At 35.0% G+C, this 26,250-nt stretch overlaps 1 protein-coding gene across 6 annotated transcripts in view; it reads left to right on the top strand.

The window, feature by feature from the left end:
• The window catches only part of LOC127877608 (FERM domain-containing protein 4A-like), a 181,035-nt gene that overhangs the window by 91,784 nt on the left and 63,001 nt on the right, over window positions 1-26,250 (top strand). For all 6 annotated transcript variants that reach the window (XM_052423693.1, XM_052423658.1, XM_052423649.1 and 3 more), the window contains 5 exons: window positions 7,955-8,034; window positions 13,536-13,619; window positions 16,801-16,866; window positions 19,208-19,265; window positions 22,054-22,140. In XM_052423693.1, the coding sequence (XP_052279653.1) occupies window positions 7,955-8,034; window positions 13,536-13,619; window positions 16,801-16,866; window positions 19,208-19,265; window positions 22,054-22,140 (375 nt within the window). The remainder of the gene's footprint in view (window positions 1-7,954; window positions 8,035-13,535; window positions 13,620-16,800; window positions 16,867-19,207; window positions 19,266-22,053; window positions 22,141-26,250) is intronic.

The following is a 26,250-nucleotide window of genomic DNA, read 5'->3' as shown; positions in this document are numbered from 1 at the left end:
TCATAAAATCATATTTTATGTGGGGTGCATAATACTACTACTACTACTACTACTACTACTACTACTACTACTACTACTATTTTTTCTGCTACCACCACCACCACCACCACCACCATTCATAGTGACAGAAAACGTATTCAGTGACAAAAAACGTATTCACACAATGGCTGCTACTACAACTTATAGCCCATATAGGGGGGCATGCATGTTTTACAAACAGCCCTTGTTTTATGTTATTTTACATTAACTTCTTCATTTCTGCACCGATTTACTTCAAATTGATACTGAGCCTCTCTTATGACAATACGATCAATCTCAACTATGCATTGCCCCATTACCAGCCCTGGGGCGCCCCGGCCACATAGGCCACACCCACCCAAAATTGCCTTTTACTATAATTTCTTCATTTCTACACCGATTCACTTCAAATTGATTCTGAACCTCTCTTATGACAATACTGTCAATCTCAGCTATGCATGGCCCCATTACCAACCCAAGGGCACCCCGCCCACATAGGCCACACCCACATAGGCCACGCCCACCCAAAATTGCCTTTTACTATAATTTCTTCATTTCTACACCGATTCACTTCAAATTGATACTGAACCTCTTTTATGACAATACAGTCAATCACAACTATGCATGGCCCCATTACCAATCCTGGGGCGTCTGGCCCACATAGGCGACGCCCACCCAATATTGCCTTTTACTACAATTTCTTCATTTGTACACCGATTTACTTCAAATTGATACTGAACATCTCTTATGACAATACGGTCAATCTCAACTATGTATGGCCCCATAACCAACCCTGGGGCGCCCCGCCCATAATAGGCTGCACCCACCCAAAATTTGTTTTTTACTATAATTTCTTCATTTCTACACCGATTTACTTGTAATTGATACTGAACTTCTCTTATGACAATAGGGTAAATCTCAACTACGCATGGCCCCATTACCAACCCTGGGGCGCCCCTGGGTCAAACATGCGGCGTGGGGATACGCGTCGGCCTCTGCCGCGCCATTTCTAGTTTTTCATGAAACTTGGAATATGGATAGATGGCAATAGGGACATTATGCATGTCATTTCATTTTGTTTCTACGTCAAAAATTGTGGTTGCTATGGCAACAAATAGACTAGAAATACTGCTGAAATGGTGTTTTTTGCTGGATCCTGCGATAACTCTAAAAGTTCTAAATATTTTTTCATGAAACTTGGAATATGGATAGATGGCAATATGGACATTATGCACATCATTTCATTTTGTTCCTACGTCAAAAATTCTGGTTGCTATGGAAACAAATAAAAAAATATTCTTACAATGGTGAAATTTCTGACAATAATGGAGCCGGTAGGGGACTTTTATTGCTTGGCAATACTCATGCTAATTTCATTTCAATAAAGAAAAATGTGTAATGTACACTACAGATTCATACAAAAAAAACAGTACACAATTAATATATGTTACATATAATATACATGTAATTTAATACAGATTATTGTTACTTGTTATAGTTCTGTGTACTTTAAATGTTAAGTAAGAACTTACATGTCTAAACCTAAATATTTAGATACATTTACATTGCACATGAAAACACAAAAATGTGCTTCACGATTTTAGGTAGTTTGTTTAGTTTTGCAAAGTATATTTATAGGTAAAATGTATTGTAAAATATTTGCATATGCATGCTTAATGAAGTTGACCTAGTATCTTACAGCAATTAAAATGTTTTCCAATTGATGCATATAAACCCCATATTAAATATCACTTTTCTGATCAGCATTTTAAGTACCGGTTATTCAAAACTGCATGATCAGAAATAGTGTATTGTTATTTTTTGACTGGAAATTTAAACAGTGATTGCTCAGAAAGTACAGCTTTCAAGATTGCTATGTACTTTGTATTTTCGGATTTTCATTTCTCATCTACACCCTTGAACACCATTATGTTATTTGCATCCCTCTGCCCCACAATAAGTGCATTTGTAGATTTGCTAAAGTAGGCTGAACTTGGTTTTATAACACCATCATCGTCTGTGACCACCTCTGCCTCGCACCGATGTCCATCTCTGTCAACTTGAATGATTGTATTGGACATTCCTCCACATATTAGTACTTGGCCCAGGTCTGTAACATGGATACCAGAAATGCCAAATCCGCATTGGAAAGCAGGATGGGAGAGTTTGGAGATCATCCTGCCGTTACCAGATAGAGTGACCAGCTTGTTACTGGCTGGGTCGGCCAAATATATCCGGGCTCCATCTGGACTCACTGCACATGTTGTTATAGTGTCTGAAACAAAGCAGTTTTTACTCTGAGATTATTGAGAAAAAAAGTATGAGTTGCTCATGAGCATTTATATGGCAGTGTTAAGGAGTTGATAAGTCTTCTTAAGAAATAAAATCTGAATATTACAGTTATATTATAAGTCTTATGTATTATGAAGGTTATTCATAATCTGCTGCAAATCACAAGTAAACATTGTAACAGTAATAAAGAAGCATGCATGAAGACAGGCTTTTTCCGCCCCATGCCAAGGGTCCGAAATTCGGCCCCATTCCCAATGCAAATCTGGTAGTTTTTTTCCCAATTGAAAAAAAAATTCCCAATTCCCAAAAAAAAAAAAAAAAAAAAAAAAAATTTTTTTTTTTTTTTTTACCTTAAAATATATAAGTTAACCTGATCCGGTGTAGAAAATAGAAAGTGTTGCATAATTTAAGAATCTGTTGCCTTGAATTTGTTTTAAAGACTGTAAAATATGTTATTATTATTTAAGACTTTCCTTATTTTCCTCAAAATCCGGCGCTTCGCACGATTTTTTTCACCTCAAAAAAGGCCAGGCCTTTTCCCCAAATTCAGATTAAAAAACCTGCAGTTATCTCACATGTTCATAATACTTTGTAAAATTTTAATAATAAGTTATCAAAATAGTCGTTATTTACCAGTTAACGGCTTCTTCGAAATATAAGAAACACTATTTACATGTGATAATTTTTCCCAATTGAGCCAATTTTGCGAATATTTTTTTTCCCAAAATGGGGGTTTTCACGACGCGAAATTCCCAAAATTCCAGTGTGGCGTATTCCCAAAATGGAGCGGAAAAAGCCTGGAAGATGATACTTACCAACTAAGTCTTCAGCGAAGTGTTCGTGCAATTTTCCAATCTGTTTTCCATTTACAGTGTACAGGTACAGGGCTGTACCTGATGCGATGTACAGATTCCCGTTGTGATGGGCAATGCCCGTACACTTGTGGTTGAGCTCCCATGTTTTGTCCAGTAGTAACTGACCATTGATCACTTTGATGGAGTGAATCTGATATCGGGAACTTTTGTGCTGAAAATCCTGGATTGTGCTGAACCCATCTACTGCAACAGCCACCATATTTGGAGCAAGGCTGCACATTGTGATGGGACAAGCAGCCAGGTCACATTGGGCCACTATTCTAAAGGCCTTGTCCAGTAATTTAACATTTCTGTTTCTTCGATCTGCAATGATCAGTTCAGAATTTGCTGTCTCACATATACCTGAAATAAAACAGGTGCTTGAATCTTTTTCTGTGTACACTGAAAACCATGTCTTCAAGTTGATTCTGACTATTGGGTTCATTCCAGGGGGTTTCAGTTCAGTTGCTTTCTCTTTTAAGAGGTTTACATTACTGACTGTCTTTCCCAATTCTTTAAAATTTGACAGCATTGCTTCTATGGCATTATTTGGATTGAAGGCTAATTTAATGTCACCTTTTGTTACCATTCTCTGAAGCAAAGCTTTTGATTCACCAACTTGATCAAGGAATGTCTTGTATATAATAAACACATCCGTTGGATCATCATCAGCCCTCTGTTGTTCTATATTTCTCATGATATCATGTAGAGATTCCAATTTCTTGTCAAGCATGGTGGATGATCTCATGTCAGACTGGACAAAAGTTTTAGAGGCGGCTGTCAAAATCTCCAATTCCTTTACAGTGTTGTTTTTGAGCTTCACCAAATCTTCTGCAGCTTTCTTGTGAGCTGCATCAATCAGTTTCAGTATCTCCTCATATGTTTTCTGCAGTGATTGCAGATTTTCTTCCAAATTGTGTTTCTTTTCATGTACTTGCTTTTTTAGAAGAGAAACATCTTCCATCAACTGTGTGAAACATGCCATCTGTTTTGGATCTTTTACTTTGTCAGCAGTTAGTACAACTTTGGTGCATTTCCTTAGTAAGAAAAAAATAACAATTAAAAATTTAATTGATAATATATGAAAAAGATATTTTCATTCTTTGACTTAAAAATAGACTAAAAATCAAATGTAAGGATTGATTAATTTGAGGAAACAATGTTCATAAAATATTTCAATGCACTAAAAGTATCAATTGCTCTCTACATATTTATTTAAGGTAAAATAACTATCTCATAAAATTGTTATGTGGTAACTAATCTCAGAAAAGAAATGTCTGTTAAATTTTTGGATGGTCATATTTAAGAGATATTTAAGTCACGCTAAATCCTCAACTCAGCAGTTGGGTATAGCTATATTCTAAATTAACAGTATAATATTGTCTACTAACTGGTGTTCATACAAGTGACACTTTTGGCAGAGCAGGTCGCCATGCTCCTCACAGAAGGCGGTCAGCCTCTCGGAGACGTGCACCTTGCATCGACCCAGCTCCGCTGCTGTCGCCTTGACAACAGGCCATTTCCTCAGCTCCTTTCTTCCAATCACCAGATGCTTCTTGTATAGCTGCTTGTGATGCCATAAACAGTTGTCGCAGTAACACTTTGAACACTTTTCACAGTAAAATGTAGCATTCTTCTTAAGGCCATTTTCCTTGCACATGGAGCAAGAGAACTCAAATATTGGATTTGACCTTGGTTCTTTCTGGATTCCAGAGGATTTCAAACTTGGTTCTTTCTGGATTCCAGAGGATTTCAAACTTGCCTCTTTCTGCATTTCAAAAGATTTCAAACTTTCCTCTTTCTGGATTGGTGAGGATTTCAAACTTGCCTCTTTCTGGATTTCTGAAGATTTCAAACTTGCCTCTTTCTGCATTTCTGAAGATTTCAAACTTGCCTCTTTCTGGATTTCTGAGGATTTAGAACTTGCCACTTTCTGGATTGGTGAGGATTTCAAACTTGCCTCTTTCTGGATTTCTGAGGAGACCAAATGAGTAGCCATTGTTCCTGAATATAAACACACACCTTAATACTTAGGTATTTCTTAAGCAGAATGAAGAATATGTATTGAAACAGTATTGAAAGAACAGTGTGTTTGGCAGTAGGCGTTTAATTCATTTCATAATAGTTTTCTTCTCGTGTCTTTTTGTGGTCAGCTGTGTTTATGATTTGTCTTGAAAAGATATTATTGAAACAAGGATTGTAAAGAGTTCAATTTATTGATTTTGCTTTGTAAAAATGGTATTAATTGCTTTGTTTGCCATGTATTGACTATTGATTTCCATTTTATTTTCAAAAGAAATTGATGTTTGAGATAAGATGTTAAAATTGGATTTGTCTATATCTGATAATCATACTATTGTGCAATTCTATTTATTGTGGAATAAATCTAGTAACAACGATATTCAGAGATTTAATTTGATTTTATTCAAACATAGACTTAAGTCTTTGTCTTTCAAGCCTATGTAATATGAAGTTTTGTTAAACACTTGAAAAATAATTAAATAAAATTTATTAAAATAAGACGATAATGAAATATCATGTTAGATCACAATTGAAACGGGTTGTTGACAATGTAAATGACCTGGTCTCTGGATAAACTGTGTTTATGCTTGTGCATAAAGTATCAGCCCAGATTTGCCTATGCACTTTGCACTGGCCAATCAGGGACGACACTTTCCAGACTTGACATTGGTCTACAAGAAACTTCCTTCAAAAGAAGACTTCCATAAAATTGAAAAGTGTTGTCCCTAATTAGCTTGTGTGGACTGCACAGACTTATCTGGGCCAATACATCACGCATAATTTTATGCATTTAACCCCATTTTACCAGAACATGGCTTAAATATATGGATATCTTAGTAAGTAGGACATCAAATACTTTTTATGCCTCCGAAGGAGGGCATATATTGGTTGGACTGTCCGTCCGTCTGTCCGTCACGCTTTGTGTTTTGGTTTTGAAAAATGCTCATAACTTGTATGTCGCTTCAGATAGCAATTTCATATTTGGCATGCATGTGTATATGGACAAGGCCTTTCCATACACACACACATTTTGACCCCTGTGACCTTGAACTTAGGGTCCGCGTTTAGGTTTCGAAATCTGCATTTAGGTTTGGAAAAAAACTCATAACTTCTATCAAGCGTTTATAGGGGGCATATTTCATCCTATGGTGACAGTTCTTGTTGTTTTTTTTTAATCTGAAAAGTTATGGTAGTCATATATTTTTTTTTGTGCACTTATGAATTTGATAATCAGTTTAATATGATTTCACATATCTGTCCCTAAGGAAATGTCATACAAACCAATAATCTAATAATGAGTTGCAAGCTTGTCAGTTGATGGAAATGTTTCTCTGGATAATCTACTTTAAGAGTGTAATTTTCAGATTTGCCTGTATTTCTGTCATCCAGGTTTCAGAATTTAAATTAATTTTGTTTTATTTTAAAGCTTTTTTTTTGAAGAACACAGTCATATACAGTTGTTGTTTAAGAGTTTGTATTCAAAAAATAAAATTTTTCGATATAAACTCTGTACCTTATTTTGTCAAATTGTGTTTAGTTTGCTTATTGTTTTTAAAACTATGGTTATATTAATACATTAGCTTTTAAATGTCAAAATGTATAACATACACTTATATCTAGCTATTTGCTCAATTAATATAAACATATTTACACATTTTTAGTTACCATTAATATTCTAATGCTGCATATACAATTATTTGTATTCATTTAACAAAAGTCAAACGAAGTAAAATGAAATTAATAACATAAAATGAGTTAAGAGCACTCATTCTGTGAAATTCAATGCATACATTTCTCATTACAATTTGTTTATTGTATCTAGACGTATTCTCCATTGTTGAATGTTGCACACCTTTTATTAATCCATATTAATTTTATGATGTCCGTCGTTTATTTGATTGTTAAATGCTTGTGCCTTCTATCAGGTCCAGTTTTCAACAATTGGTGGCCGTGAACTCAGGTGATTTCTTTAGGGACCATTATGTCCTTATTAAGTATGGTACACATAACTTTAAACACACATAGGCATTTTCTATAAATGAAGGAATAGATATACAAAATTGCATAATTTTTTTAAGCGAGGGTTTGTCTATCAGGCCCTTGAGTACTTTAAGAAGTTACTTGCATTCCAGTGGTTGTAATGCATTGTATAGCATCTGGCTAAAACTTGTATACAATGTAGTGGATTTAATGTAGTAAGAATATTGGTGGAGTTTGCGAACTTACCAGGAAAGCATTCGAGGGTCAGTTTTGAGATGGTGTGGTTTCCTGGAAATATATGTGCCAATTAATTGTGCCAATATTTTTCTTCAAAATCTTGTTGTAATGCGTTGAAGTAGGATATAATAGCAAGTATCTGTGTTGTTTGACCAGCCATTTTATTGAGGAAATTTATTAATTGTTCATGTAGTTATTTAAAAAAATTTTTATCAAATTATGAATGCAAAGTTCTTGAAGGAGGAACCATGTAGGTAATGATAATTCCAACATCTTTAAAGTGCCTGTCTGTTGTTGTTCTTGTTTGCACATGCACTTAGCTAAAACTTGTGTAATATTAAAAAGGCTCACATTGGCACTATTAAAACCTGTTGTTGAAAAGTGAAACGTAAGATAACAGTTGTAATCCCTAATGTCCAATGTCATAACGGCAATATTAGAACATAGCCTGTTTTTGTAGAACCTGTTAGTGTAGTTTCATAGAATATATATATATGACATTATATGTGCCATGGTTTCGTTGGGTAACCAGTATGATGTTATATTTTCAGGGCCAGATAGAATGTGATAGTGAGACTGTATTTGAGCTGGCGGCCCATGTCCTACAGGCATCACTGGGAGACTATGTGGAGTAAGTAGACATGGAACATCAAATGGTAGCTTTGAAGCAACTATGGGAGACTTACTATTCGGTCACTCCTTCGGTCGGTCTTTTGAATAGTCTGCATGTAATGTTATGAGTTTGTGGAGTGAACTCATAACACAATTTAAAGCAATTAAATTTCAAAAAGTAATCACCATTGAAGGGGTCCACACATTCCTGAGTAATTTGCCTAAGAACTTATCAGACAAAGGGTGTTGGGATTACTAGGTGTGTTTGTGACAAAGCTGTTGTGAGAAAAAATGTGCTGTAAGCTGAAACACTAAATGCTATATAATATCTTGTAGTCTGAAATAACTTCCATTGATCTTCAGACATGCATATTACAAGACTGTACTATAATATAGTGTATTTTGTATGTTATAATGGAACGGGTTTTAATGATTGCACTTTATGTGAATCAGTTAAGTAAGATCTTTTGTGGAAGTGTCATGCTTTTACAAATATACTTGATTGACTGAAGTATTTGGTTACACCACCAATATGTTTATTTGGGAAGATACTATTGGTCCACAGTGCGTCCTTACTTATCATAGTTAACATGCCCCGGTTCAATTATTGGCAATTAAAGCAAAATTGTGACAGAGTGCATGACCATGGCTTGATATCGAGGTAACTGAAACACCTTTCAATCTTTCTGAATTAAGAACGAGTAAATTTGTTTCTCGCAACGGAGAAATTATGTTATCGCGTCTAAAGCAGATATCAAACTTTGTAGATCAAACTCTTGTAGGAATCAAACTCAGGGATCAAACTCAAGTAGGGATCAAACTCAAGTAGGGATCAAACTCAAGTAGGGATCAAACTCAAGTAAGGATCAAACTCTATTAAATGAACTCAAATAGGGATCAAATTCACAACAATTGCAAAGCTGCATTACTACAATATGACCATGTGTCAAGTTATAAAAGTTTCTGGCAGAATCCTTTCAGAGAATGAATCTTATTTTAGAGGCTTAAGAAGATCTGTTAGAGTTGATCATTCTTAATTGACGGGTTGGATCAGATGATGCCAAGATATTGAATGTTGAGGAATACCAGCATAATGTTCCACAAAAATAAATAATTATACAACTCAAAACCTCTAACATCTTTGATGAGATAAGGATTAAATGATTAAGGAATACCTGGTAAAACCTGAAAATTAAGTATGTCGAGATAATTGTACTGGTTATAGTTTAAGTTTATCTGAGCACAATGTAATCCTCTTTTGTCCAGACTGTATTGTGCATTGTCCCTGGTCAACATTTACCTTGTTAACACTATAGAGGTCTCATTTATTGTCCAAGCTGTATGATAATTTGTCCAAATAATACTTTGGTTGAAATCTGAGCATGCTTGTATATTTTCTATATTGTTTAAGAAACCAAAAACAGGAAACATACTATAATAATTACTTTCAATTTGATTCCTGCACATAATTCCTGCAATCTTAAATGAGCATCAACTTTGTAGCAGCAACTGATGTTGTGTGGCCCGAAATGTTTATCAGTTGTAAGGTATTTAATTTAGTAACAGGGAGTTAATGGGTCTAATTTGTATTTTTGGAAATCACAGAGGGTGGTACCTGTTATCGGTCATTAACTGAGGATCATTTAGTTCAGTGTAGCCTCACCAGAGGTACTTGGTGAATTACAGTTAATTTATGCTCCTGCTGCTGGCAAAACTGTTAGTTCACAACTTTCTTGTTGTAGTCCAAAACTTGGAAAGGCAGGCTACTGATTGTTCACATGGGCCATTAAACTATCATAGAAAAGATCTTTGATGTAAAAAAATTAAACCTGAAAATTGAAAAGCATACAAAGGGACAGGTTTTCTATTTTTGAAAATGCACCTCCAATGGTTTAAAAAAAATCATATTCTCAAAAATAATTATACAATCAAAGAATCTTTCAGGGGCAAAGGAAACAACTTGTTCTAGGTTATTAAGCATTTTGAATTAAACTGCTTTTATTAAGCCTACCATTATCTCTACACATACTTAACAAATTACAATCATTTAACTGAAGGTGCCAAATCTGTGGGCATAGATTTTTTCATTAATTCTGAAATATTTATTCTCTTCATTATCATATAAAAAAATACTTTATTTTATATTGGCTATTTATAGCACATTGGTCACCATAATGAATTTGACCGATTTTCAGGTACAATATCACTTTGTTTTCAAAATACATTTATATTTCTATTTATTGCTTGGGGCGGTGCCGCCAAGTGAATGGCTTAATTAACTGCAACTAATAAATTATATCTCTTTAACCATAATGTGAGGTGTCTTCACAGTTAATGTCTGAAGTGAACCATTAGTGGGCATATGACAGAAATGTCTTCTTTGGCCAAAGAATGTCAAAAGGGAATATGTGGGGGAAAGTGCATTTGTCTGGTTCACCAAATTGATGCTCAAATCCATACAAGCACATCTTATTGTAGCCTCTACACTGCATCTATGTAATTAGTCTGTATCCATGGCAACAGATTATCTAGTATGCATATATAAATAAATATATTTATATCAGTAGATAAAATAAAGTCCATGAAAAAAATCCAAGTACTCCAAACTGCAAGTATATAGGAAATATTAAGGTAGACAAATCATTTTCACTTTACCTACTGTAAATATTTAGTCATATGTCGAGATTTGTTTTTTCATTTTTTTTTCAAATTATAGTCTTGACTTATGAGGCGGTTTATTGCCGCAGTCCATAAATGTGATATAAAACTGGGTCACCAGGTAAAGTGTACCTTGAACTCGATTACGGGCCATCATGACTTTCTTGTTTTCGAAAATAGTCATTTTGCCTAACATGTGACTGTTTGCTCCCACTTAAGCTTGCCTGAGCCAGTGGTATAGAAGACCTCCTGTGCTGTCCTTCATCAAGGTCAAGGTCACCTTAGTTTAGGGTCATAGACGGGTTTTCATCATCTTTAGTACTAACTGCTGTTTCTTTGTTGTAATTAAGGCATTCCAAATAATGCTTTAATTTGAACTAAGAATGATGTATTGATATGTAATTACTAACATAGGAAAACATTATAATATTTGAAGAAAAAGACTAATAGATTGTAGCCTCAATTTTAGATGTATTCAATCGTATTGTCAGTGTAAGTATTGAGTATGTCATGGGGGTGGTTAAGTGTTATATTTCATTACAATACACACGAAGTGGGCCATAAAACAGCAACCCTATCACATGTATGTCAATAGAAAATCACAAGGCACTTCAAGTACTTTTTCTTTCATTTTCCTGGTGTTTTATACATGTTAAAAATCTCAAGCGGAATTTTTTAGAAAGAATTCATTTGAAAAAGGTACTGTATCATTTTGGTAAAAGTTAGGTTGATTATTTAAATGAATCTAATATTCGGTTCATGGTTACAGATGTAGTGGTGCTGGTGTGGTTTAAAAAATAACCATTATGGAAAATAGAATGTCAGTTGAGTTCTATCTCACTGTTCATCAATAATTCAAAATTATTGTTTCATTCTATAAAAATGGGGAGTCCATTTTGAATTATGGCAATTTATATCTGTAAAAATTCTAAGTATTGCTTGTGACAGTGAAATATAAGTATATATATTTTCACAGTAATGTTTTGTGTGTGTCCTGTATCAAGTGGAATCTATTGTCTGATAAATTGAATATATTTATTCATTTTCTATCAAATTTGTTCTGATTGTCATCAGGATTAGAGGAATAAATCACATCTTATCCGATTTAAAATGAAATGTATCCCGTTCAGACATATTGATCAAATCTAGTTCAGTTTTCAGAAAATATATTTTGTAAGATTTCTATTCCATTATCAGCAAAATTCAGAGCCTGATGCTGCAATGTTTTCTCTAATTCATTTTGCTGGTTGTTGGGAAATTGGATTGTAATTCAATTCCGCTTTTGACACAGCCATGAATGTGTTCTGTCTTAGAAAAGCCAGGGTTGATAGATTTACAAAATCTTCAATTCATTTGATTGCAAAAACATTTCAAATAATGGGCCTGTACTATAGTGTAATTGTACTGGAAGAATTAAAATAATTATCATATTGTTAAACATTGGTAATAATTGGTATAGGGCTTAAAAATTGACAACAAATTCTCAGCTTGTAATGAACTGGCGATTATTTTTACATTTTGTCCTTTGTATACTTTTTTTGGACAAGTTTGCATTTTCGCTGCTTAAACATTGTCCGTTAATATTTTACTTTGTATCTTCCAACTACAAAGCTCAATGTGACAAATCTTGAAACAACTGCTGGGAAATAAAGCTGAATATTAACTTTGTACCTGTGGAGTATTGCCTGTGGAGTATTGGTGCATTGATACAAGCTTTTCGAATCTAAATTTTTAATTCAGAAAAGGACATACATGTAATTATGTCATGGAACATTTAATGTACATAATCCCTGCGTAGATAAATTTATGTGCAGTCCATTCAATTTTTATGTCCCCCACTATAGTAGTGGGGGACATATTGTTTTTGCCCTGTCTGTTGGTCTGTACGTTGGTCTGTTTGCGCCAACTTTTACATTTTGCAATAACTTTTGCTATATTGAAGATAGCAACTTCATATTTGGCATGCATGTGTATCTCATGAAGCTGCACATTTTGAGTGGTGAAAGGTCAAGGTCAAGGTCATCCTTCAAGGTCAGAGGTCAAATATATGTGGCCAAAATCGCTCATTTTATGAATACTTTTGCAATATTGAAGATAGCAACTTGATATTTGGCATGCATGTGTATCTCATGGAGCTGCACATTTTGAGTTGTGAAAGGTCAAGGTCATCCTTCAAGGTCAGAGGTCAAATATATGTGGCCCAAATCGCTTATTTTATAAATACTTTTGAAATATTGAAGATAGCAACTTGATATTTGGCATGCATGTGCATCTCATGGAGGTGCACATTTTGAGTGGTGAAAGGTCAAGGTCAAGGTCATACTTCAAGGTCAGAGGTCAAATATATGTGGCCCAAATCGCTTATTTTATGAATACTTTTGCAATATTGAAGATAGCAACTTGATATTTTCAAATGTGGTCCTGAATCAGTTTGATAAAAAATAATTTACAAATTGTTATTGTTTCAAAGATGTCTCTTAGTGTTTTGGTATTTTGAACATAAACATTTCACATAAAGTAATGTACCAAAAAATTAGAAATGGCAATTGTATTTCTGTTTGCAATTGTTACATACAATTTTTGCAAATTATTCAGCCAACCTATAATAACATTGTAATTAACAAAAACTAATTATACGCTATTTCAGTGTTTGTTGAAATACAATGTTGATTAACACAAAATCTAATACCAATTGCATTGATTATATTTGTGACTATACACATTAAGGCTGAGAGATTGTTTGAATATAATTATTTGACAGATTTTTGGTGTTAGCTACTGCACTTTCACAGTGGCTTGATCCAGAAATTTAGGAATATAATTACATTTATAAGTATACCATTAACTGCTGCATTTTTTCAGTGACGAAACAACAAAGTCGGATTTGAAGAAACTGCCTTTGCTGACAACAAGTGCCTTGAAGGAGCATCTTTCTATACAATACTGGTAGGCATTTCATATTTGTCAATAATTTATCAAGTTTAATACAAATTATTATTATATAATGCAATAGGGATCTGAATCATGGCTTGATCAGGGTCTTAAATTCTTATTAATCATTTTTGTATGTGTATTTTTTAGTATTGTATACCATCTTTATCCTAACAAAGTTCAGTTGTACAAAGCTTTGGGTGACACATGGCTTGATGGTAGGTACTTTAAAAGTATAAATATTGGCTGTTAAAGCCTTCCATTGGTCTCACTTAACATCTTTTCATAGGTCTTCCTTAACAGCTTTCCATCTGTCTCACTTATTCATTTATATATTATTATAGAATATCATACTGTATATCAGTAGATGTAAACAAATTGCTGTCGATCAATTTGAAATCAAATTTAGTGTGAATAAACTTTTGTTTTTGACATGAATGCATAGTAATGCAAAATTGAACTTGTTTTTAATGTTATGTATGATACTCGCTTCAATGTTGCAAGGGTCAAGCATAGAAAGTGAAGCAATGATTCTGGCTTTACAATAATTAAACTGATGTTCTTATTGTCTTAAAATAGGTATATTGAACTTCTGACATGATAATAAATCCAGGAGTCAGTTTTGTTTCTCTAGAATACACTGATATTTTGACTGATGTTTCCTTACAAGAGAATGCTACAATCCATTAATTTCTATGAAGAACAGTGTATCTTCACAATCCCGAGACATTCTAGGTGATAATGCCAGTGTGAAATCTGTGTCTTGTACCAATCCCCCAAAGGCAGTGCTCAGAACTCGGACATTTCATAACCTTTCTTATTATTGCTACAATACTTTCTTATCATCCAATAAAAGACAACAGAAATTATAATGATATTGCTTTAGAAGCTGATTCACCATTTGTTGTAATAAGAATCTAATGCCATGTATTCATGTGTATCAGTTAATATATGTATGCTTTAAATGTAGCATTCAGCATCCTTAATGCTGTAAGATAAGGTCCCACACAGGCATTGAGGAGAATGATAACAGAGCAACAGCTGCACCTGGCTCAGTTATCATAATTAGGCACTGTCTAGCATAGTCATAATGTTTCATTGTTCATAATTATGAGCTTAACTCTGGTATTGTTCATAGATTTCTAAAGGGCTATTTATTGGTTTATCGGAAAACATCACAGACTTAAAAATGAGTATTCACTGTTTCAAACTGAAAAATAACAGTGAAAATAATGGAAAATGTTCACAAATTGTCTTTGACCTGTCTTACTACATTGAAGTCAAGGTTGTGCTTGAAGGTCAAATGTCAATTTTTGTCTTAAAACAGCTTTTCAGGACTGTTACTGTGTCATTTATCATTCTATGTAAATACCTTAACACAAATGTCCACCATGAAAAGATGCAGTTACATGAACACCTGTACAGGTCAAGGTCAAACTTAAAGGTCACAGGCTTGACATGAGAAAAAAAAACACTACTTGTCTGGACTGTTATATATCATTGATCAAAGAATATTTAAATTTGTAACAAATACCCTCTATGTGGAGAGGGTGTGTCACTCCTTGCGCCAAGATGAAGGTCACACGATAGATCAAAGGTCAAACATGTGCATGGTACAGCTTGTTAAATAATTACAAATACTATTGACAATTGGTTTGGCATGTTGCATACAGGCATTTAGTTTTACATAGATGTTATTATTTCAGTGAAAATCTACAGTTTAACTCTATGACTACATTTTACAAAAGTTGAAAAGCTGTTCATGAAAAGAAAAAGAAAATATGTGGGATTAGATAGATTATGGACTTAACTTATTCGTGATCATAGAAAATAAACAGCCCAGTAACTCATGAAATTATTAATTTCTCTGATAACTCATGATTTAAAATTGATAAATCAACTGACAGCAAGGAATGACAATATTAATAGAGGATTAAACTCAATTCTTTAATCATAAACACAATAAATAAATAAAAGAATCACTTTTTCTTAAGTGGCATTCAAAGGATTTCAGATAATATCATTTCATAAGTGGCAAATATTGGTGTGGAGTATTCTAGACAAAGGCCTCACATGATGGCTGGCTCTAGGAGACCAAATATTGGTGTTGTCACGGAAATCTAGGGAAATCTAGGGAAATGCTTGGTAACAATGGCCTTGGGACTTGGCTAGGCTGCTGCTGCTGTCTCACAACTTTTACTGTGCACCCAAATTGCATAATCTTGCCATTTTGGATTGATTTGTCACTTGCGAGAAAATCTGGAGTTTTTTTTTGTTACGTCAGCTTTAATTGTGCAGTGGATTTTGGAAATCATTGTCTGGAAATGGAAATGTTGCAAGTGAGACTAAATGCAATTGATTGGAACATGAAAGTTTAACCTATTTTAGGCATCTTGATTGTTGCATTGTGTGGCATTCTTGTATTGAGCTATTGTCTTTTGTGAGGAATGTTATTTGTTTAAATAATAGTTTGCTAGCTGTGTACAGACATTTGATTTCTACATGTCAGACTAATGTCTTTTGTGATTGACAGTGGAGTAATTCAAGAAGTCGGTATGTACCTAATGTTATTGCCCAACCAGACAGTACTTTATTATATATCTTATCACTTATTTATCAGACTGTCAGATTACCAGCAGACAAATCTTATTCGACCCCACTCATTGTGAAATAAAGTGCCTAGCAGTGCTATTAGTCTACTGTACATGGCTGACTTTGACATTATGCATGGACAGTTTGTGTAATCAAATAGAATTTCACTCTGAGTGACATTATTTCAATGACTACAAAAAAGAAGTTAAACATTAATTCACATGTGTGTACGACTATAGCATACTGGATGATTTGAGGAAATTGTGGTTGGTAATTCTTGCAGGTTAGGTTGTCTGTTCTGTGTTGAGATGTGTGGGGCATACATCAGGTGTGGTCACAGGTGTAGACGTTAATGCATGGTCAATTTAGGCTGTCGTCTTGCCCATTTGTTGTGGCGAAAACATGCACTTGCCTAAGAAATGCTTAGCTAATGTTAATGTACGCTATGAATTATAGTCATCAGGCCATATAACAATTTTTCATTAGGGCTGTATAGTCGTATGTTTTAGTTATTTATATACTAATATTTAGGTGTCTTTACTATCCATATGTAGATTTGGCTAAAAAGATGTATACAATCCAGTTGTACTCATTGGTGTTTCAGTGAAGAACGTGTGATACACTACTACAAGAAGATATCTGGCACTGCCAGAGGACTAGCGATCGTCAAGTAAGTATATCTTTATAGTGGGGACATATTGTTTTTGCCCTGTCTGTTGGTTTGTGGCTTTGTTGCTTTGTTTGTTTGTGCAAACTTTAACATTTGCCATAACTTTTGCAATATTGAAACTTCATATTTGGCATGCATGTGTATCTCATGGAGCTGCACATTTTGAGTGGTGAAAGGTCAAGGTCATCCTTCAAGGTCAAAGGTCAAACATATGGCTTCAAAGCGGCGCAGTAGGGGACATTGTGCTTGTGACAAACACATCTCTTGTTGCAAATGTATTTAAGTGCAAATAGGAAACATTTGTCGAGAAACTGCGTAGGTTGATAATGTGTAATTTTTCAATTTTGAGATTTCATGTTTAACTCTAGGAAAGTAAATGGCTGATATTCAACGTGAAATCCTAGAGGACATTTTCAAATGAGTTGAGTTGTGTACCATATGACCAAATATGAGCACAATCCTAGATCTTGGGTGACTGTTACTTTGTTCCACACATAAAACTGTGATCTCATTTTCAAAAAAGAAATAACTCAATATCTGTGTGAGATGCGAACATAATTTTGTATGTCTTAATTATACCTTGATGGAGTATAAAACTGTGTCACATGGGATCATAAACTAGGTCATAGAAAAGCTTTTGAGCTCTCTTGAGGATTGCTTAAAATTCATCAAAACTTGTTTAAACATTTGTTCTAATGATTTCTCTTCAGAGTGAGGTATGATTCCAGTCCATTGTAAAATATGGCTACTTTTAGGCGCGGTAGTTTTCCATATCTGGCCAAAGTAAAACCATTTGAACACTCTAGAAATCACATTTATAACCCACACATCATGAAATTTGCAAAGAATATTTGAAAAAAATGTGTTTTTATGATAGGGTATATAGGAGTGAGCTTGTCTGTCTATCGGTTGGTCGGTCAGTTTGTCGGTCTGTATTAAGTGTCTGCTCTCTAATTCAAGTTGTTTTCATCCAATCTTCACCAAACTTGGTCAGATGTTGTATCTAGATGATGTCTAGGTCAAGTTCGAATATTGGTCATGCGGGGTCAAAAACTAGGTCACAGGGTCACTTAGTGCGTTTTGAACATTCAGTATGGTGTCCGCTCTCTAATTCAAGTAGTTTTCATCCGAGCTTCACCAAACTTGGTCAGAAGTTGTATCTAGATGATGTGAAGGCCAAGTTAGAACATGGGTCATGGCAGGTAAAAAACTGGGTCACGGGGTCACTTAGTTTGTTTTAAACATTGAGCATGATGTCCGCTCTCTAATTCAAGTAGTTTTCATCCCATCTTCACCAAACTTGGTCAGAAGTTGTATCTAGATGATGTCTAGGTCAAGTTTGAATATGGGTCATGCCGGGTCAAAAACTAGGTCACGGGGTCACTTAGTGCGTTTTAAACATTCAGCATGTTTTCCGCTCTCTAATTCAAGTAGTTTTCATCCAATATCTTCACCAAACTTGGTCAGAAGTTTAATCTAAATGATCTCTATGCCAAGTTTGAACATGGGCCATGCCAGATCAAAAGCTAGGTCACAGGGTCACTAAGTGCATTTTTAAACATTCAGCATGGTGTCCGCTCTCTAATTCAAGTAGTTTTCATCCGATCTTCACCAAACTTGGTCAGAAGTTTTATCTAGATGATCTTAAGGCCAAGTTTGAACATGGGCCATGCCAGATCAAAAGCTAGGTCACAGGGTCACTTAGTATGTTTTACACATTCAGCATGGTGTCTGCTCTCTAATTCAAGTAGTTTTTTTTCCGATCTTCACCACACTTGGTCAGAAGTATCTAGATGATGTGTATGTCAAGTTCGAACATGGGACATGTCGGGTTAAAAACTAGGTCACGGGTTCACTTAGTGCATTTTAAACATTCTGTGTCATTGCGGCATGTGGGGGTTTTCGTCATGTCTGTGACAAAGCTCTAGTTTTGATTTGTAAAAAAAAATATTGCTGCCTTGTGTTGGGGCAGTTTCATTGTGAAACCTAGAGAACACCACCTGCTCAGAACAGTTTAGTACCTAGGAGTCTCAGCAGAGCGCCTTAGGACCTATGGCCTTCTTGTTGATGCTTTAAAACAGATGGTTGATGCAGAATATAAAAAGTAGAACCTAGAGAAGCAACTTTAAATGATTGCATATGACCATTAAAACTTGACTGTGGTTATAAATTAGTGAAATATGGAAAAGTGTTCTGTTGTTGCTTATGAAGCTGCTTTCAATCAAACAAAACAAGAAATCAATGCAGCACATATTGAATATGACACATTGTGCATCAACTTAATGTCTTGTATCTATTCCTTTGGATGATTAGATCTATAGGCATGATTGTTCTGTTCCAGTTACATGACAATCGTTGAAAGCCTTCCTACATACGGTATCCATTACTTCGAAGTTAAGGTAAGAGTTTATTAGTGCAATAGTATGAGTTCATCAGACCCAGTGTACAATGGCAGTTAATTGACATGATGCCTTATCTATGATCGCTCCGCCCACTTAATCACGTGGCTCAGCGGTTAGCAAACCTAGACAAGCTAACACCAAAATGGCTTCATTGCCTATATACTGCATGTAGATTAATGCGATATTCGGGATTATTTTTATGGACTTTTTGACACCAAATGACAATTGTAAAAGTGGTTTGTGTCATTTAGTTATTCTGTGAATGCAAAAAATATACGTTTATAGAGAACATCAGCTAATTATAACGAGTTTTTCGGTACATGAATAACGCTCTCAAACGCTTGCGCGCTGACCGAAATCGAACCTGTTATTACGTGTGATGTTGGTATTAGCAATAAATTAACACTTCTTCAACGGCATTTACCCATGTTATTTACGAAACATTTCCACTCGTGTATTTGACACGAAATAGCGCATTAAACTGGGATTTCGGTGAAGTTTTACACGCTTTCTGACACCTAGTGTACTAAAATCCCACATGTTATTACATATAAAAGTGATATTAATAAAATTAAACATTGCTTATGGTACATTTATCAATCACTATAATTGAAAGTGCAAGACAGCACAATAAGTTTTGTCATTTTCACATATAAAGTAGCGCTGTATGAAGGGGAATTCAGTAAAGCAACCTGTATCAGACGCTGGGGCAGGTACCGACTTCTTCCAAGTTCGGCATTTATTGGTTATATCAGTAATAATAAATCGTATTATGTGGCATTTATCGATTCGATTCTATTAAAATAGAAACATATAATTGTTTTCACTTGTTTCTGGCACACACAAAACTCGATTTATACGGGGATTTCGTTAAGTTACGCAAAGTTGGTACCAATCTTTTCTATTATTCTACAAGCACACGTGATATAATTCATACTTAAAAATGCGTAGTTATTTCTAACCTAACATTTCCAGTTTTTTTAAATAAATAAATGCTCCGTAAGGGTGATCTCGGTAATTCTACACATTGAAGCTTCCACTTGCTCTTGTCTTTTCCGCGTTTGAAATGGTATATATTTAATTAATCTAACTTATGGATACCGAATGTCAGAGTTACATAAAACCTACTCACACCATTTTTGCCTTATTTCATTTCCGCTTTTTTTTCGAACAAATCAAACGAAACTTGTTGAAAAAAATGAGAACTAGGCATTCGATCTCAAAGGTGGATTAAAAGCGTTCATTGGTGACATCACATGTCTGCACATGTGTAGATACCGTTATTTATATAATATATCATGTGTCACCTTCTAATAACATGTATAATGGCAATAAAGTGCATTACTATCAGAGTAATAAAACACAACACGAATTAGGCTTCATGCTGGGTTTTATTTCTCTTTAAGTAATGCAGATGAACCTCGCTTCTGTATATTAATGACCTAGTAACTGATAAAACTATTTTTAAAAAACGTAAAATATTATGTGATAATCAGATCGATAACATAAACTATTTAAATCTGCTAGTATATCCGATAAAAATATATTATAATTGTCTTTGACAGTGTTGACGTTTAGTTGTTCGTGGTGAAGACCGCATGCATTTATACATCTCTTACACTTCCCAAGATATCTTTTCGGCTTTGGAAAAGATATAAATTAAATGTCACCAACTAATCTTTCAGGATATCGATTGTCCGAGTTACATAGTCCCCATCGACACTGTTTAACCATTTTTTAATCTACTTTTTTTTAAGAGGAAAACAAAAGAAACTCGCTAAAGTAAAAGTGAACCTATAGCTTGTCTAGAAAATGGCGGAAAGTGCGTTGCTAACTTACGCGCCCAATTAATCGATCGCCTCATTGGTAGATCAGTTCTTAGATAAGAACTTGATTGACAGGCGGCGTCATGTCAATTAAAATGCACATTAATTTTTGATAAGCATGATTATGATGCAAGTCTCAATCTTTTGTACTGCTGTAGGGAAACAACCAAAACTGTTTGTTCATTTATTAAGGTTGACATGAAATTTCGTGGAATAATAAAATATATCATTTTGGTTTTATTTGAAATTTTTGAATTTTTATTTACCGGTAATGTCTTTTTGAAGACTTTGAATTTGAACATTTTTGGGACATTTGATTCAGTGGTTAGAAGGACCCTCAAAATTCATGAAAATTAATGTCCAATGAATAATATTGGTTTCTCTGTATGTGGGGAAATTTGTTGGAATTCATAAAATCTGGCATTTTTGATCAATCTTAAATTTGTTGATTTTTATGCTCCCCCAAAATTTATTTTGGGGGGAGCATAACGTCGCCACTTCGTCTGTCCGTGCGTGTGTATGTCCGTCCGTCCGTCTGTGCACAATTTTTATCCGGGCTATTTCTCAGCAACTAATGACTGGAATTCAATGAAACTGTATGGGAAGCTTCACTACCAAGAGGAGATGTGCATATTATCAGGGGGTTTTGGTCGAATGATTCTTCACAGAGTTATGGCCCTATGAAATTTTCTATAAAAAAATTATAATTACTGTCCCCCCAACTAATGTGCCCTCAAGACGTTTCCTTTTATCTGAATATATAGTGCAATATTGTGACAAAAAAAACCTTTGGGAGCATCACCTGTCTACAACGGTTTCTTGTTTATTCTGTCTGACGTAAGACTTTGTTTGTGTGACATTTTATTTCGTAATTTAAAAGACCCGTGAAAATTCCACAAAAATAATCCAAAGATTAATTATGGTTTCTCTGTACCATTCATACATGTTTGTGTGAACAGGACAAGAAGGACATTCCATGGTGGCTGGGAATTAGCAACAAGGGCATCGGAGTGTACGACAAACAGGACAAGAATGTGCCCCGCAGGGTATGTGATGGAGTATTTGGATAGAGCTCTGAGAAAAAGGGTTTAAAAGCTTGTGCATAAAGTGTCATGCCAGAGTAGACTGTACAGTACCCACAGGCCAATCAGGGACGACACTTTCCGCTGAAACTGGATTTTTGTCTGGAAGTGTCTTCTTTTAAATGAAAAATGCAATTAAAGCGGAAAGCGTTGTCCCTGATTGGCCTTTGCTGACTGCACAGTCTAATCGGGGACCACATTCATGCTCACCCATTAAAACCCCTTTTCATAGAGCGAGGCTCATTTATGTTGTTGTAATTTCAGTATGGTTATATGTGATTGGAATAATAAATACCCCGCAGACTTAAAGCGCTGTAAAGTTCGCATACCATATGTCATCTGTGGCATATGGCACACACTGGTGTTATCAAAATATTTTGGTATGAATAAATCATTTGTACTTTACAATTTAATCTTTTTTTTATCTATAAAGAAAATTGTTTTTTTCATCTAATTTAATTATTTTAAGTTGAGTTACATACTTCATGTAGTCAGCCAGTTAAGCTTTTGTTGTAAACAAAGAAGTGTAATCTATGAAACACATGACATTTCAGAAGTAATGCAAGTGATTGAAAAGTAAAACAGCTTGGTAATGAAATTTCTTTGTTTTATTGTTTGTTTGAATATTTTTATTTTTAGGTGTATTTTTAAGTAAAACTTTCTATTGTTTATGAAATATTGATTTAAATAAAACCTTACACTCTATTGATTGATCTGTACTTACAGTATTCAGGCTTATACTCATATAGAGCCCAAGTAATTATACTTATTCTAATAATTAGAAATAATTGTAATAATTATGGATAATAACTATTTTTAACATAACAAACGCATGCTATGCTTTATGTTATTTGCTTAGTGAGAACTTAAATATCTGGTATATAATTAGTGAGGAGTTTATTTCTGGAAAAGGCTCGCTGTGGACTTAACTTCTGATATTCTATAAGTTTGGACTTAATGTCCCCAGTTTATTCAGTGTTTTTTGCATATTCTTTGTATGCGTTTAACATTCATATATTTACTGATTTAGGACTTTGGAATTTGTATTAACTGTGTGAGGTATTTGATTCTTGTATTCACTAATTTATGATTTAGCAATAGTTATTTACTAAGTGAGGAATTTATTATACCCCCATTACCATTGGTAATGGACCCCCATTACCATTGGTAATGGGGGCTCCATTACCATTGGTAATGGGGGCTATATAGGAGTCACTTTGTCGGTCGGTCCGTTGGTCGGTCTGCCTGTCTGTCCCAAAATTTCATTCGATCTTCACCAAACTTGGTCACAAGTTCTATCTAGATGATGTATAGGTCAAGTTTAAATATGGGTCATGCTGTGTCAAAAACTAGGTCACAGGGTCACTTAGTGTGTTTTAAACCGAAAGGTTGTCCGGACCATAACTATGTCATTTATCATTAGATTTTAAAATAACTTGGTACATTTGTTCACCATCATGGGACGGTGTGTCGTGTGGAAAAAGTACGTAAACATCTCAAAGATCACACTTGGAGTTCAAAGGTCAAATGCATGTCCGGGCCATAACTTTATCATTTATTGTGAGATTTAAAAATCATCTGGCAAATTTGTTCACCATCATTGGACGGTGTGTCGCGCTAAAGAATTTGTCGATATCTCCAAGGTCAAGGTCACACTTTCAGTTCAAAGAAAGGTCAAATGCATGTCCGGGCCATAACTTTATCATTTATTGTGAGATTTTAAAATCATGTGGACAATTTGTTCACCATCATTGGACGGTATGTCACGCGAAAGAATTACGTCGATATCTCCAAGGTCAAGGTCACACTTTGAGTTCAAAGATAAAAAATGGCCATAAATGAGCTTGTCCGGGAAATAACTATGTCATTAATTGTGAGATTTTAAAATCATCTGGCACATTTGCTCACCATCATTGGACAGGGTGTCGCGCGAAAGAATTACGTTGACATCTCCAAGGTCAAGGTCACACTTTAAGTTCAAAGGTCAAAAATGGCCATAAATGAGCTTGTCCAGGCCATAACTATGTTGTTCATTGTGAGATTTTAAAATTATTGGGCACATTTGTTCAGCATCATTGGCCCGTGTGTCGCGCGAAAGAATTACGTAGATATCTCCAAGGTCAAGGTCAAACTTTGAGTTCAAAGGTCAGAAATGGCCATAAATGAGCTTGTCCGGGCCATAACTATGTCATTCAATGTGAGATTTTTAAATCATTTGGCACATTTGTTCACCATTATTGGATGGTGTGTCGCGTGAGAGAATTACGTCGATATCTCCAAGGTCAAGGTCACACTTTGAGTTCAAAGGTCAAAAATGGCCGTAAATGATCTCGTCCGGGCCATTACTATGTCAATCATTGTGAGAATTTAAAAATACTTGGTACATTTGTTCACAATCATTGGATAATGTGTCATGTGAAAGAATTACGTCAATATCTTCAAGGTCAAGGTCGCACTTGGAGTTCAAAAGTGAAAAATGGCCATAAATGATCCTGTCCGGGTCATAACTATGTCATTCATTGTGAGATTTTAAAATGACTCTGTACATTAATTTTGTTCACAGTCATTGGACAGCGTGTCATGCGAAACAATTCAAGAGTTCAAAGGTCAAAATGGCCATAAATTATAATGGCATAATAATTCTTAAAAATCACCATTTAGATTCTCTTGTTTTGTGAAGACAGCTTGCAAAATAGTCTGTGTCAATGCGGCATGTAGGGGTATACGTCACGTCTGTGACAAAGCTCTAGTTTTTTCTAGTTACCCAACTTATTTAGCAGATCTGTGCACAATGTGTTCATGTTAAGCTTTTGTTATCGCCGTTTGTTATCCCCCGCCATAGGCGATATTGTTTTGGCGTTGTCCTTCCGTTCGTCCTTCCGTCTTTCCGTCAGTCTTTCCGTCCGTCCGGAGCCATATCTTGGAAGTGCTTTGGCGGATTTCATTGAAACTTGGTATGAGTATATATGAATAAGAGGATGATGCACGCCAAATGGCATTGTACACCATCTGTAAATTACGGAGTTATGGCCCTTTGTATCTTGAAAAAATGCTTTTTGTGTGTGTCCGGAGCCATATCTTGGAAGTGCTTTGGCGAATTTGATTGAAACTAGGTTTGAGTATATATATGGATAAGAGGATGATTCACACCAAATGGAATTGTACACCGTCTGTAAATAACGGAGTTAAGGCCCTTTGTATCTTGAAAAAATGCTTTTTTGTGTGTCCGGAGCCATATCTTGGAAGTGCTTTGGCGGATTTCCTTGAAACTTGGTATGAGTATATATATAGATACGAGGATGATTCACACCAAATGGCATTGTACACATAATGTTAATAATGGAGTTATGGCCCTTTGTATCTTGAAAAAATGCTTTTTTGAGTGTCAAATATAACCCTTTTGTGTCCAGAAGCATATTGGCAGGGGATATCAATTCAACGAATTTGCTTGTTTCTGCTTTTTATTCCATGCGCCATACACATACATACATACATTTGCCTTGAAAACACTCAGATGCTGCATTTATTGTCCAAACTTAAATAAACTTCTTCAAAACATTTGTCTCAATAATATCTTGGCCAAGTTGGAAACTGGGTCACATGGGGTCAAAAAATGGGTCACATTGTCAAATTTAAGAAAATTGTTTGTGTACACTGAGACCACATTTATTACCCAGTCTTCATAAAACTAAGAACAATCTCAGCCAAGTACAAAACTGGATCATGTTGGGTCATAAACTAGGTCAGTAGATAGAATTAAAGAAAACACTTGTGAACATAGGAGGCCACATTTCTGTGCAATCATGAAATTTGCTCAGAACTTTACCTTATGCAACCTTGCTTAGTTCAAAACTGGGTCACATGGGATAAAAAAAGCTAGGCCGCTAGGTCAATTTATTGAAAGCTTTTAAACGCTCTAGAGGAAAACTAAATTGCCCAATCTTTATGAAACTTGTTCAGAACATTTTGTCCCCATGATATCTCTGCCAAGCTCGAAACTGGGTCATGTGGGATCAAAAACTAGATTGAGAGGTGGTATCCTTTCATTTGCAACTTTTTATATCCCAGTAGAGA

Source organism: Dreissena polymorpha, chromosome 1 (assembly GCF_020536995.1).
Source record: "Dreissena polymorpha isolate Duluth1 chromosome 1, UMN_Dpol_1.0, whole genome shotgun sequence".
Lineage (NCBI taxonomy): Eukaryota > Metazoa > Mollusca > Bivalvia > Myida > Dreissenidae > Dreissena > Dreissena polymorpha.
This window is presented reverse-complemented; position numbering and strand designations above follow the sequence as displayed.